The sequence below is a fragment of the Cetorhinus maximus genome, chromosome 14 (assembly GCF_964194155.1).
Source record: "Cetorhinus maximus chromosome 14, sCetMax3.hap1.1, whole genome shotgun sequence".
Lineage (NCBI taxonomy): Eukaryota > Metazoa > Chordata > Chondrichthyes > Lamniformes > Cetorhinidae > Cetorhinus > Cetorhinus maximus.
In genome coordinates, this window is record NC_135892.1 from 111,062,907 (window position 1) to 111,077,879 (window position 14,973).

The 14,973-nt window shown below is 44.5% G+C and overlaps 1 protein-coding gene across 1 annotated transcript in view; it reads left to right on the forward strand.

Moving 5' to 3' along the window:
• Positions 1-14,973, forward strand: part of cd109 (CD109 molecule) — a 103,621-nt gene that overhangs the window by 42,156 nt on the left and 46,492 nt on the right. Inside the window, exons 12-14 of the mRNA XM_078557540.1 lie at positions 1,646-1,759; positions 2,625-2,843; positions 6,137-6,278. Coding sequence (XP_078413666.1) covers positions 1,646-1,759; positions 2,625-2,843; positions 6,137-6,278 — 475 coding nt within the window. The remainder of the gene's footprint in view (positions 1-1,645; positions 1,760-2,624; positions 2,844-6,136; positions 6,279-14,973) is intronic.

A 14,973-nucleotide genomic window follows, 5' to 3' on the forward strand; every position in this document is an offset into this window, starting at 1 on the left:
ATTTTACCAGTAATCTTTGGGAGAAAATAAACATATGGTTTCTTAACTTCTGGTTAGGTGTAATATTTCACTCCTTCTTTTGAATTCAAGCTAGTCTGGTTTATTTAAAAATGTAAATGTTCCCTTTATGCCTATGTTTATATACTTAACATTTTAAACCGAGCTTACCTTCTGTTACATCAAAGCCTTCAGACCAGCTGCTTTTAATTCAATTCAGTCCCCCGCCATACACACACATATAGACACAGACCCCACTCTTACTCTACAATAAATTCCAATAACATTATGAAAATTATTATAATCGCCCTGACAGGTATAGTCTAAACATTAGAGCCAGATCTTTCGGAGTGAAACACTTTGAAGGCTAGTTGAAGTTTTGAACTCCTCTTCTGTCAACATCAGTTAATGCTAAGTCAGTTGTTATTTCAATTGCAAGATTGACTGATCTTTGTTAACCAAAGATATTAAGAGCTAATGGGCAAAGACAGGTATATGGAGTTAGGTCATAGGACAGTCACGATCTCAGTGAATGGTGGAATTGGCTTGAGGGGCTGTTTTCTTATGTTTAGTTTCTTATTTAAGGGCAGAATGTGAAGTTCAAAGATAACCACTAGATGGCTCCAGAGAAAAGGGTATGGAGGAAAATATCCATTCTCAAGACATTTCGCATGAACGCGTTTGTCGCATTCATTTATTTATAACACGTACAGACTTTCATTCCATTTACAGAATAAATCACAATAGCTTGGCTGTTCAAACCGTCTGCTGAGTGGGGTGAGAAAAGGAGACATTTCTTGTGGTTCTTGTTTGCTTTCAAATTGCTTCCTGGTTTGACTCAGTTGTACCCTGGAACCTTCTCCTGCCTTATATCCCTACCATGCTCTCTGTCGTCCTCTAACCCTGACGCTTCCTCATGATTGTTGACTGCTCATTCCACTGACGCACTCCTGGAGCTCTGGAGAACCGCTTAAGTTCTTGAAAGGGAAAAAAAATTGCACAGCTATGGGGAAAAGAGCAGGGGGATGGGACTATCTGGTTCACTCCACCAAAGGGCCAGTACAGGCACAATGGACCGAATGGCCAGCTGTAACCAGAAGGGGAAGACTCCCTCTGGTCTGTGTGTATTAGTGGAAAGAGACACGGCACTGTTAATGCTTGGATGGGACGCTGAGCCTCATATGTGTGGCAGTACTGAAGATATAAGATCCCATGGCATTATTAAAACCAGCAGGAAGAGTTGGTGTCCAGGCCATCATTCCTCTCTCGACCAGCATCACCAAATACAGACCATTTCACTGCTGCCTGGAAGATCATGTTGAATGCACATTGGCTATTGCTTTTCCCTATCTAGCAAGTATGGATGCAGCTCCAAAGTAATCTATTAATTTTAAAAGACCTTGGGATAGCCCAAAAGCACTAAATTAATGCACGCTATTTCATTTTTTCTAAGTCAGTGCTATTATAACTATCTCCACTAATAGAGAGAGAGAGAGACCAGAGTGAATCTCCACTCATTGACACATTGAAACTTTACATGCCTGTAAATTACTTGAAAGATGCCTTTGACAGAGTCTTTCATCACCACGTCAATGGCCCATGTCCCTGTGTCTGTGTTAACACCAGTTTGTTCTTTTTGATTTAACAGCTGGAGGTTTTCAAATCTTTCTTCCTGGAAATGAACCTCCCATACTCTATAACCAGAGGGGAACAACTCATCCTGGAAATAAATATCTTCAACTACCTGCAACAGACACTGGAGGTAGTGCTTCTTACAGTTTTGATCTCTCCCAAGATTAGCTTTAATATTTTGGAGTTGCAAAAAAAGCATGTAGGCTTTCTAATGTCTACGAAGCTTTTGGGATCATTTCAGCCTGTCTTAGTGTTATATATTAGTGACCTACACACTTCAGCAACCAGGGAGCACAGGTTGTAACCATCGGTATGAGGACAGAGTGCAGGAGATTAAAGGGGCAGAAGTCGATCATCATTCAGTCCCAACCAGGTCTGATAAACGTTCCCAGTGCCAAACCGACCTCGGATGCTTTTCGAGGAAATGGCTTGGTGGGTCTCAGAAGTCAACATTACACAAGTTTCACAGGCAGTCACCTTAAAATGGACAGTGGGTGTCCTGTAAATGCTGGGAAGGGATTAACACCATCTCTAGCTCCCCATTGATGCCCCTGATGAATTGGGTATTCTGAATGGAGCAAGTGCTAAGCCTGACCTACTCATGCCTTGAAAAACTATTCCTCCATATCTGATAAAAGCAAAATACAGCGGACACTGGAAATCTGAAATAAAAACAGAAAATGCTGGGAAAACTCAGCAGGCCTGACAGCACCTGTGAAAAGAGAGTTAATGTTTCGAGCCCACATGACTCTTCTTCAGAGCTATCTTTGGTCTTGTCCCTACTCTTCATTTAATCGTATCTCCCTCCAGTCTAGTGGTCATGTTACTGGACTATGAATCCAGAGGTCGGGATTAATATTCCTAGCAGAATGTGTGTTCAAATCCCAATGTGGTCAGTTTCAGGATTTTGGATTCAGTTTCACTGAAATAAATAAATCTGGGAATAAAAAGCCGACAGCCAGATGAATGACTACCTATTTTTTTTAAATGCACAGGTTTGGGTGACAGTTGAGTTGAACGATTTATTTGATTTCATCATCGTACCAGACGAGAAGGATGCTGCCCCCAACAAACAGAAAGGTTCGGTGTTGAGTCAAGACTCCCGTGTGTTTTATTTCCCCATTAAACTGAAGGGCCTGGGAAAGGTTCCTGTCACAGTCAAGGCCACGTCTGAAGTCGCATTCGATGCTGTCACCAAGTACATTTTAGTGAAGGTATAGTTTTGATTTGATAAGTTTTTTTTTTCTCGCTTTTACTCTTTCTACGGTAAACACAGTAGGTTAAGAAGATTAGAAATAGGGGCAGGCATAGGCCATGCATCCTCTCAAGCCTTCTCCATCATTCAACAAGTGCATCATTCAGCTTCCGCCTCAAGTCCGTTCGCCCGCCCTGTCCGCATAATCCCTTGATTCCGTTGCACAGACACAAATCTCTGAAGGTGCCGGGGACACGTGGAGAAGGCCATTAATAAACATATAGGATATTTTGTGCTTTATATGGAAAGGAACATAATGCAAAAGCGAAGAGGTTGTGCTAAACTGTTATGTAATTACTGGTTAGGCCCCAGTCGGGGTATTGTGTCCAATTCTGGGCACTGCATTTTAGGAAGGGTGTTAAGGCCTTGGAGAGAGAGTGCAGTGGTGATTTACTAGAATAGTGACCAGGGATCGAGGGTCTTCATGTGTGGAGAGACAGGAGAAGCTGGGGTTGTTCTCCTTGGAGCAGTGAACACTAAGGGGAAATTTAATAGAGGTGTTTGTAAATTAAGAGGGGTTTTGATAGGTAAGTAAAGAGAAACTTAAAAGTTGTTTGAAGATTTTCATGGTGAGAGTAGTAACAATGAGGGGGACAAATTTACGGTTCAGTTTTACACGGTATAACTGTAAATTTGTCTTCCACAATGTTAAAACTATTTCCAATGGGAAGGGGCTTGGTGACCAGAAGATACAGATTTAAGATAATTGGCAAACGAAGCCAAGGGGAGATAAGAATTTTGAAAAGAAGATATTTCTTCACTGTAACTACTGCTGTAATGTAAGGAATATAGCAGGCCATTTAAGAGCAAGCTCTCACAATTAACAGTGAGATAATGACCATCTGTTTTTGTGATGTTGGTTGAGGGCCAGGACACATGAGTGAACTCCCCTGCTCCTTTTTGAAACAGTGCTACAGGACCTATTATGTCCACAAGAGGGCAGATGGGACCACAGTTTAATGTCTCGTCGCACAGACGTCACCTCTGACAGTGCGGCATTCCCTCAGTGCTGCAGTGCCTAGATTACGTGCTCAAGTCTCAGGAGGGCTATGTGAACCCATGACCTTCCAACTCAGAGGGGATGGGACCTACCAGCTGAGCCATGAGGAACACTGAGCAACCTTCAGCTCATTGGAGCTCATTGAACCTGAAGCTCCGACCAGGATTTTGGAATTCCTGCCATTAATGCTTTGGAATTTGGATTTCCTGGCTGCACATTTAGATTCCACGGACCGTGCCGAATGCAGTACAGATCTTTGCTGCTGTATTTACCTAAAAGGGGCAACAATGAGGAGGTTGAGTTGATCCAAATTTTGCAAATGTGTTACAGATGTTGCATGGCGCAAATCCCCTAATAAACTCAGAGAGTTTCAGATAATGTAGACATAAGCCTGTTGTTTAAGTTAGAGCATGAGCGCTAGCCTAGGTCTAAATTTATAAGTAGCCTCAAGCGACCCTAGAGATTAGGGCTAATCCCTTAACCCAGACTAGTGGATATGTGGGAAAAACTGCCAGTGTAACTCTTTCAAAGCAAGACTGGATGAGCATCTGGTTATAAACCTTTTATTAAAGTTCGAAAATCCAGGTGTAAGAGCCAAAATCTGGTTTCCAGTAAAGGGGAAATATCGGAGGAAGAAAGGAGTAGAAGGATATGTTGATGGGAGGGTATGAGGAGGGCAGAGAAGGGGCTTGAATGAAGCATAAACACTGGGCCCAATGGCCTCTTTCCTTGCTGGAGACTCAATGTAAGATGGCTAAAGAGAAATAGAGGAATAAATCAGGATGTTGTGATTGAATAACAAGCAACTTGAGGTTTGAAAGCTGGAAGATTATTGGAAGACAAGGGTGGTAAGAGGCTCTACATTTCTGAGGTCAGTTACGATCTGGTTAGAAACCAGTAACTTTCTGTTTAAAGCAGACAAAGTTTGAAATTCCAGTTACCCACTAGGAGGGTAAAGCCACAAGATTCCATAGTTTCAAGTAAACATCTAATTACCAGCACAATTGCAGCTCTTTCTCAGACTACCAGCCTTACTAAGCTGACACTGCCCCTGGGCTTCTCTGAGCTCCGGTCTCCTAGCTGCACCGAGCTATTAATGGCCCCCATTCTCTTAGCCCTGCCTAGCGTGGAACCAGTCACCCACCTCCACCTTCTCAGCTCCCCTGGGCTTCTCTGAGCCCCAACTGCCTAGAACCTAATAACAGGAGTGCTTCTGTGGCACCCTGCTGTTGAATACTCTTCTAAATTGAAACCAGGGAAACTTCTTAAGCTCTGCCCATCCCATGATGATGTAACCTTTCAAGGTTCACTGAATGCTTTTGAACTAATTTAGCTCTACCTCCTGAAACAAAACATCTCTCTGGACTGCACTTCTTTGTAAGCAGTGTAGACACCATGTCTCCATCTCTTCAGCTAAGTAAGTCCACCTGCTGTTTCATGGCTCTTACCTTTCTAGCTGTTAACCCCTTAAGTCAAGATGGCCCCAACCTTTTAAATGTAATAGACTCCAAGCTGCTTTAGTTGCATTTATCCAATTTTCTACAATTAAACTTCAATCTTCCCAGATCTAAAAATTACCTCTAACATATTAACATGAACCCTGACCTCAATATTCTTCACAAACTTTAGACAGGAATGGGTTAGAGCAGGAAACAGTACCATGTACCTCGATCAGTCTTGACCTGATTTAAAGTTAAGAAGAGATTTGACAAGCCTTGTTTAAAACCATGAGTGACTTTGATAGAGTAAATAAGGAGAAACTGTTTGCAGTGGGTTGGTAGCCAGAAGAACTCAAGTTTTAAGCTCACTTGGTAAAACAACCAGTCATGGGATAAGGTCAGTATTTTTACACAGCGAGTTGTTGCAACCTGGAATGAACAGTCTGAAAAATGCGCAGGAAGCAGATTCAAACTTTCAAAAGGGAATTGGATAAATACTTGAAGAGGGAAAAAATACAGGGTGAAGGAGAAGGAGCAGATGTGGCAGTGGGAGGGGTGGTGGGGGGGTGGGTGGGGGGGTGGGGGGAGTTGTGGGCGCAGGGCCAGACAAACTGGATAACTCTACCCAAGAACTGGCACAGGCCAAACAGCCTCCTGCTGTTCTATATTGTCCTTTGCTCTATAAACATCATCGACCCTTTGATTTGCTTATTAGACCAAAAGTCTCCCTTTTCTTTATTATTCTAGATTTGCAGAGTGCAGCTTATCCTTACCTGAAAGTGTTTAACCATGCACTTCCCTGTCTGTCTCTAGGCGGAAGGAATACAGCAGTCATTCTCTCAGTCACTCTTTGTGGCCCCAAAAGCCAGTGGACAGCTTTGGTCCAAGGAGGTGGAGTTTACCTTTCCGGATAATGTGGTGGACGGCAGCGAAACTGCTCACGTCACTGTGATTGGTAAGAAGCTCTGGCTGCTTTACTTAACCAAACATCCTCTGGATCTCCTCCAGCATTGCTCACGGTGAGGCAGAGAATAAACTAGAAGTGTAACAAACTAGTGAAGGCCATTCAGCCCCTCAAGCCCATTCTGCCATTCAATCAGACCAAACCCTGATTTGTACCTCAACTCCATTTACCTGCTTTAGCTCCATATCCCTCGACACCGTTAACCAACAAAACTCTATCAATAGTAAATGCAAAACACTGCGGACGCTGGAAATCTGAAACAAAAACAGGACATGCTGGAAAAACTCAGCAGACCCGGCAGCATCTGTAGCGAGTGAAACAAATGGTGGGATTTTCCACACTTGCCAGCCACTGGGATCTTCCTGTCCCCGCCGCAAGTCAATGGGCTTCTGGCTGGGGGTGCCGCCACACCCACAACGGGTCCCGTCCGCAACGGGCCTGGAAAATCCCGCCCAACATTAACGTTTGGAGTCCAATATGACCCTTCTTCTGAAATCTATCAATCTCATTCCTGACCCCCAGCATCTCCAGTCTTTTGGTGGGGGCGGTGGGGGGGAGTTCCAGGCTCCCACTATCCTTAGTGTGGAATAAGTGCCTATTTTAAGATTATGTTCCCTTGTTCTTGATTCCCCCGCCAAAGGAAATAGTTTTTCCATCTCTACCCAATTGAACCGTTTTAACACTTTAAATACATTGATCAGATCTCCCCTCATAATTTATCTATTCACAGGTCTGGTAACATACTGGTTACTTTACTAGACTAGTGATCAAGCGCCCTGTACTATTATAATAATAATAATAAGATAAAAACAAAAATAAAAACAAAAAACTGCGGATGCTGGAAATCCAAAACAAAAACAGAAATACCTGGAAAAACTCAGCAGGTCTGGCAGCATCGGCGGAGAGGAACACAGTTGACGTTTCGAGTCCGAAGGGTCACGAGGACTCGAAACGTCAACTCTTTTCTTCTCCGCCGACGCTGCCAGACCTGCTGAGTTTTTCCAGGTATTTCTGTTTTTGCCCTGTACTATTAGTCTAGAGATGCATGTTCAAATCACACTCGGTCAGTAGGTTAATTTGAATTCAATTAATCAAGTAAACAAAAAAACAAATCTGGACTTAAAAAGCTAGCATCAGTAATAGTGAGCATGAAGCTCTCAAAGTGCTGAAAACCCAAATGGTTCTTTGGGGAAGAAAATCTGCCATCTTTATCCAGTGTGGTCAGCATTTGAGTCAGGCCCCGCACCGATGTAGCTGACTCTTGCCCTCTGAAATGACACTAGCAAGCCACTCAGATGTGCCTTTGGAGGGTCATGCTCCTGCAGGATAAAAGTGACTGAAGGTTGAGACTGGGGGTTGATTATGTACCAACCAAGGTGGACGAGAGGAGAAGCTGTTGAAAGCTGCAGAGAACTCGAAGAGGAATAATGAACCACAAATATGATTTCCATTAAGTCCAATCAAATCTATGTCAAGGGCAGAAGCCTGGTTGAGGATTCAAACACTTAAAGTTGGACCTGTGTTTTGTAAGGAGAAGTTTGGGACAGTTTTGGAGTCTTCAAGGGCAAAATAGGCTGGGGCTTTTTTTCTCTAGAAAAGAATAGATTAAGAGGTAACTGAATAGAAGTCAATAAAATTATTGAAGGTGTTTGATAGGGTAGACAGAGAGCAGTCGTTTCCATTTGCAGTGGCAGAACCAGGTCACTATAAGATAGCCATTAATAAATACAGTGCTGAATTCAGGCATAACTTTTTTACCGAGAGAGTGGTGAGAATATGGAACTTGCCACCACAGGGAGTAGTCGAGGTCAACAGAATAGAAGCATTTAAGGGGAAGCTAGATAAACACATGACAGAGAAAGGAATGGAAGGATATACTGATAGGGTCAGATAAAGTAGAATGGGAGGAGGCTCGTGTGGAGTATAAACACCAGCATAAATCAGTTGGGTTGAAAGGGCTGTTTCTGTGCCATAAATACTGTGTAACGGGTTGGGGGTAGTTTTTTGAAGAGGGAATGTCAACGGTGTTGAAAGGGAAGGTGATAATACTTATGGAGTGGGAATCTGCCACAATGCCAACTAACACCATCCATTGTTGTCCGTCCCCTGAATGGTGGGAACAGTTGAAATCAAAGCCAGCATTGTTGACAAGTTCATGACACAAAAAGAGCGTACAACAACAGAGTCAGGCATAAGAGGGAAGAGTCTCAACAGATTACTGATAGATCTAGTGTCTAATTTACTTGGCTTCATCTTCTAATCACCAGCAGCACTTCCTGTTTCAAGGAGCATGTGTTTTTCATCTGCATATCCTTCTCAAACTAACAGGTCTATTTTGGGTGAAATAATTTATTGTTACAAAGAAACATTTTTTCTTCCTTCTGAATTCAATGTTTTTGCGAGACACATCTGTGTCTAATCTATTTCATTTCAAAACAATCATTTTATTTAGACTGTGGTGGCCAGATGCAGAACATTTTTCAGTCTATTTTCTATTCATTTTGTCTGTCACTGTTCCCTGTCCTCACCTGATGGCATTGTTTCTTGCTCGGCTGCAGTTCAACGAATGGTGCTTGTCCCTCTCTAGTACTCTGCTCAAATGGCCCTTCTTTGTAATTCAACTGTGGGGGCATCACAGCAGCACCTGATCCTGATGCCTACACACGTGGGTGCAATATCCAGCAAGGGTAACTGGACAGCCAGCGGGAGTGGGAACCCTGGTCAATTTTCCCAATCCCTGGCTCAGGAATGTTGAAGCCAGTTATTGTGCCCACATCTCCACCTCGAGATCAGTTTACGCAGCACCAGGGCTTCAAGGCTTAACTCTTGTGAACAGGTTTCATGAAGTTTCCTGGCAGTCCCTTGAGTATAGAAGATTGAGGGGTGATCTGAAGGCAGTGTTAATAATTAACATGTTGAAAGGATTCGATGGGGTAGATGCAGAGAAATGTTTTCTTCTCTTAAGATGTTCAGACCAAGGTGCACAATCTTAAAATTAGAACCAGCCAGTTCGGTGGTGATGTCAGGAAGTACTTCCAAACACAAAGAATAGTAGAAACCTGGAACTTTTAAAGAATTCTTTCACAGGATGTGGGCGTTGCTAGCTGGGCCAGCATTTATTGCCCATCCCTAATTGCCCTTGAGAAGGTCTTCTTGAACCATTGCAGTCCATGTGGTGTAGGTACACCCTGAATGCTGTTAGGGAGGGAGTGCCAGGATTTTGACCCAGCGACAGTGAAGGAACGGTGATATATTTCCAAGTCAGGATGGTGTGGGGCTTGGAGGGGAACTTCCAGGTGCTGGTGTTCCTACTTGCCTGCTGCCCTTGTCCTTATAGGTGGTAGATGGCATGGGTTTGGAAGGTGCTGCCTAAGGAGCCTTGGTGAGTTGCTGCAGTGCATCTTGTAGATGCTGCCACTGTGCATTGGTGGTGGAGGGAATGGATGTTTGTGGGTGGGATGCCAATCAAGTGGGCTGCTTTGTCCTGGATGGTGTCAAGCTTCTTGAGTGTTGTTGGAGCTGCACTCATCCAGGCAAGTGGAGAGTATTCCATCACACTCCTGACTTGTGCCTTGTAGATGGTGGACAGGCTTTGGGGAGTCAGGAGATGAGTTCTCTCTGCAAAATTCCCAGCGCCTGAGCTGCTCTTATAGGCACAGTATTTATAAGGCTGGTCCAGTTCAATTTCTGATTAACAGTAGCCCTCAGGTTGTTGATAGTGGGACATCTGGTGATGGTAATGCCAATGAGTGTCAATGGGAGATTGTTAGATTCTCTTTTGTTGGAGATGCTCACCGCCTGGCACTTGAGTGGCGCAAATGTTACTCTTTCCCCCAATAGGATGCTGGGTCAATTGGAGATTTCAAGATTGAGATTTTTGCCGGGTTAGGGCATCAAAAACAGCAACAACAACTGATGTTTACATAGTGCTTCTAATGTAATAAAACATCCCAAGGGGCTTCACAGGATCAATTTTTTTAAAATGACACCGAGTCACATCAGGAGATATTGGGCCAGACTTTCACTCCTAAGGCGGGTAGCTTGAGTTGGGAAATTTCCCGGGTGCCACACCTCCCTCGGGAAAAGGTGCCCCGTCAGACCTGAATTTTGTTTGGGGGCGGGATAGAGTGGCGTTGTCATTCCCGGATGCAGATCGGAGGTAGTCGCAGGGGCTACTGAGTGATGAGGTGGGCCATTTAAAAGGCCTGCCTCAGTTCCCCGAGATCGTCCCAGTTATTTTGTTAAATATCAGGCCCACTATAGGCCTCACACCCACTCACCACCCCCCCGCCCCACCCATTTCCAATGCCATATGTGGCAATTCATGCCAAACCATGGCCATACTCACACATGGCCCTTTATAGTCACTTTACCAACTTAATGTCAATTGATGCCAATCGGTGCCCCAATCTCTATGCCCTAATAGACCCCATGCCAAATTAATGGCAACTTATGCCAACCCATATCCCAGCCACCACCCTTTACCCTTACACCTCCATGCCAACTCACCCAATAGCAGCATGGGCAGACCTCAGGAGCTATGTTGAGATGGAATAGAATAAAGGTCTAAATATCTATAACAGCCTTCGTTATAATAAAAAAAACTGCCATTCATGAAAGCCCATAAAAAATTTTAAAAAGCCACTCAAATACTTAATGCCTTATCTGAACAAACAGACTTGTATTCATAACCTCACATCAAAGACAGCTAATCATTTAACAACCTCTTTAAACTGTTAATCAAACTGTGAACTTACAACACCCTGCTGGGATAATTGTAGGTTGCGGAAATCAGCCAACTGTTAATAATGATATAATGATGGCCCTTGGGATGTCAACAAATAGCTATTGTAACTGCTAAAACAAATGTTTTCAAATCTTAGTGACACAGGCTGGCTGTTTTTATTTCAAATTTTTAAAGGGATGGGGATTGAAATAATTTGACAGCTTCACAGACTGGATGCAGGGATGATATTTCATCTGGCTGGGTGTTCTAGAACAAGGGGTCACAGACTCAGGATACGGGGTAGACCAATTAGGATTGAGATGAGGAGAAATCTCTTCACTCAGAGGGTGGTGAACCTATAGAATTCTGTACCATAGACGGCTGTGGAGGCCAAGTCACTGAATATATTTAAGAAGGAAATGGATATATTTCTGGACTTTAAATGTGTCAAGGGGTATGGAGAGAGCACGGGAGTATGGCATTGAGATAGTGGATCAGCTATGATCATATTGAATGGCGGAACAGGCTTGAGGGGCAGAATGACCTACTCCAGTTCCTATTTTCTATGTTTCTATGTTTCTCCGTACCTTATCCAACCTTCCAGATCCTTTATGTTAGCTCCATAAATTCGTGACTCCCACACTGCGGGTTAAGGCCCTTGCTCCAGTAAAATGGGGTCAGCTTGAACACAGCACTGAGGTCAGATGGCCCTGTTGAATTTGTGATTCCCTCCATGTTTGAGTCATGCACCACACCCTTTCACTCACCGGCAAAAATGGGATCTGTCAGAAACGGGCAGGGGACCTCTGGATCTGGGTCCCATCTTCCATTCAAAACCAGCCCAATAGGAAACATGACTAAAAGCTTGGTCAAAGAGGTAGGTTTAAAGCAGGAAAGAGAGCTAGAGAGGCGGAGAAGGGTAGGGAGGGAACTCCAGAACTTGGGACCCAGGCAGCTGAAGGCTTGGTCACCAATGATGGAACAATTAAAATTGGAGATGCTCAAAAGGCCAGAATGAGATGACTGTGGATACCTTGGAGGATTGTAAGGATGGGGGCAATTAAGAGATAGGGAGGGGCGAGATATGGAGGGGCTTGAAAATGAGGATGAGGATTTAAAATCAAGATGTTGCTTGACTGGGAGCTAATGGAGGTCAATGAGCACAGGAATGATATGTAAACAGGTTTTGGTAAGAGTTAAGCCACAGGTAGCACAGTCTGGATGACACCAAGTTTAGAGAGGGTGGAATGTGGGGACCAGTCAGGAGTTTGTTGGAATAGTCAAGTCTAGATCTAAGAGAGGCATGAATGAGAATTTCTGCAGCAGGGGCAAAGGTGAGCGATGTTAGGGAGGTGGAAGTAGACATCTTAGTGATGATAGGAATTTGAGGTCAGAAGCTCATTTCAGGACCAAATGTTACACTAAGGTTGCGAGCAGACTGGCTTAATGTTGCCAGGGAGAGGGATGGTGTTGGTTGTTAGGGAAGCTCATCCCAGAGTCAAATATGCAGCAAGGGATATGGAACAATGGTTGGTAAACGGATCTGAGATACAGATCAGTCCTGATCTAACTTGAATGGCGAAGCAGGCCAGAGGAGCTGGATGGTCTCCGCCTGGTTCTATGTTCAAACTAGAACTTCCAGTTCGGCGGAGCATAATTGCACATTGAGAGTGCACCTTAACCAGGCAAGCATTCCGACAATCCAGAGGAAGTCATCAGGGAATATGGGGTAAAGGCAGATATATGGAGTTAGGTGCTTAAGTAAATACTTAAACTCTGAAAGTCCAGATGGGCAGGCAGTGGTGTGGGGGTAATGTCAGAGGACTAGTAATCCAAAGGCCCAGCTAATGGTCGGGGCACATGGGTTTGAATCCCATCATGGCAGCTGGTGGAATTTAAATTCAATTAATAAATCTGGAATTCAAAGCTGGTCTAATGGTGACCATGAAACCATTGTCGATTGTCGTGAAAACCCATCGGGTTCACTAACACCCTCAGGGAAGGAAACCTGCTGTCCTCACCTGATCTGGCTTAAATGTAACTCCCACATGGTTGACTCTTTGAAATGGCCTCGCAAGCCGCTCTGTTATATCAAACCACTACAAAGTCTAAATGCAGTGAAACTGGACGGACCACCCGGCATTGACCTAGGCAGTGGAAACGACAATGGCGCACCCAACCCTATTGACCCTGCAATGTCCTCCTTTCTAACATTTGGAGGCTTGTGCCAAAATTGGGAGAGCTGTCTCAGAGACTAGTCAAGCAACAGTCTGACATAATCATACTCACAGAATCATACCTTACACACAATGGCCCAGACACCACCATCACCACCCCTGGATATGTCCTGTCCCATTGACAGGACAGACCCAACAGAGGTGGCGGCAGAGTGGTATATGGTCGGGAGGGAGTTGCCCTGGGAGTCCTCAACATCGACTCTGGACCCCATGAAGTCTCATGGCATCAGGTCAAACAGGGACAAGGAAACCTCCTGCTGATTACCACCTACCAACCCTCCCACTCAGCATCCCGTACCCAACCTCAGCTGATGAATCACTACTCCTCCATGTTGAACACCACTTGGAAGAAGCACTGAGGGTGACAAGGGTGCAGAATGTAGTCTGGGTGGGGGGACTTCAAAGTCCATCACCAAAAGTGTCTTGGTAGCACCACTGCTGGCCGAGTCCTAAAGGACATAGCTGCTAGACTGGGCCTGCGGCAGGTGGCAAGGAAACCAACAAGAGGGAAAATCTATTTGACCTTGCCCTCACCAATCTGCCCATGACAGTGTTGGTAGGAGTGACCACCGCACAGTCCTTGTGGAGACAAAATACTGTCTTCATATTGAGGATACCCTGCATCATGTTGTGTGTCACTACTAAATGGGATAGATTTCAAACAGATCAGGCAACTCAAAACAGGGCACCCATGAGGCGCTGAGGTCCATCAGCAGCAGCAGAATTGTATACAACCACAATCTTTAACCTCATGTTCCGATACATCGCCCACTCTACCATTACCATCAAGTCGGGTGATCAACCCTGGTTCAATGAAGAGTGCAGGAGGCATGCTTGGAGCAGCACCTGGCATACCTAAAAATTCTGTGTCAACCTGGTGAAGCTACAACATATAGGCAGCCACAGTGGTGGCCGAGTGCTGAGGAAAGGCTGTTTAAATGGCCTGCTTCAGTGCTCTGGGACTTTGTCTCAGTTGCAATAATAACAGTACAACAAAAAAAACCAGCCCTCTGGCCCTCACTCCTCTCACCCCCTCACCCCGCACACATCCCCCATGCCCCGTCCATGCCAACTCTTGCCCCTCTACCCACCCCATTTGTCCCTCAGATCCTCCATGCCAACCTATGCCTCCACTCAGCCCATGGCCCTTTATAACCGCTATGCCAGCTTAGTGCCAACTCATGCCAACCCTTGACTCACCACTCTCCGCCATTTGCCTTTGCATCCTTCATGCCAACTCATCCAGTATCTACCATGAGCAGACCTCAAGAGCTGCGGTGAGATAAAATAAAATCAAGTTCTAAGCATCCATTTAGGGGAAGCAGTGGTATTGTCACTGGACTGGTAATCCAGAGACCCAGGGTAATGCTCTGGGGACCTGGGTTCAAATCCCACCACGGCAGATAGTAGAATTTGAATTCAATAAAAATCTGGAATTAAAAGTCTAATGATGACCATGAAACCATTGTCGATTGTTATTAAAATCCATCTGGTTTACTAATGTCCTTTAGGGAAGGAAATCTGCTGTCCTTACCTGGTCTGGCCTACATGTGACTCCAGACCCACAGCAATGTGCTTGACCCTTAAGTGCACTCTGAGCAAGGGCAATTAGGGATGGGCAATAAATTCTGGCCTCGCCAGCGATGCCCACATCCTGTCAACGAATAAAAAAACATATATTATAAACTTCTCTATATTAAAGAAAACGCTCTTATTGATAAAA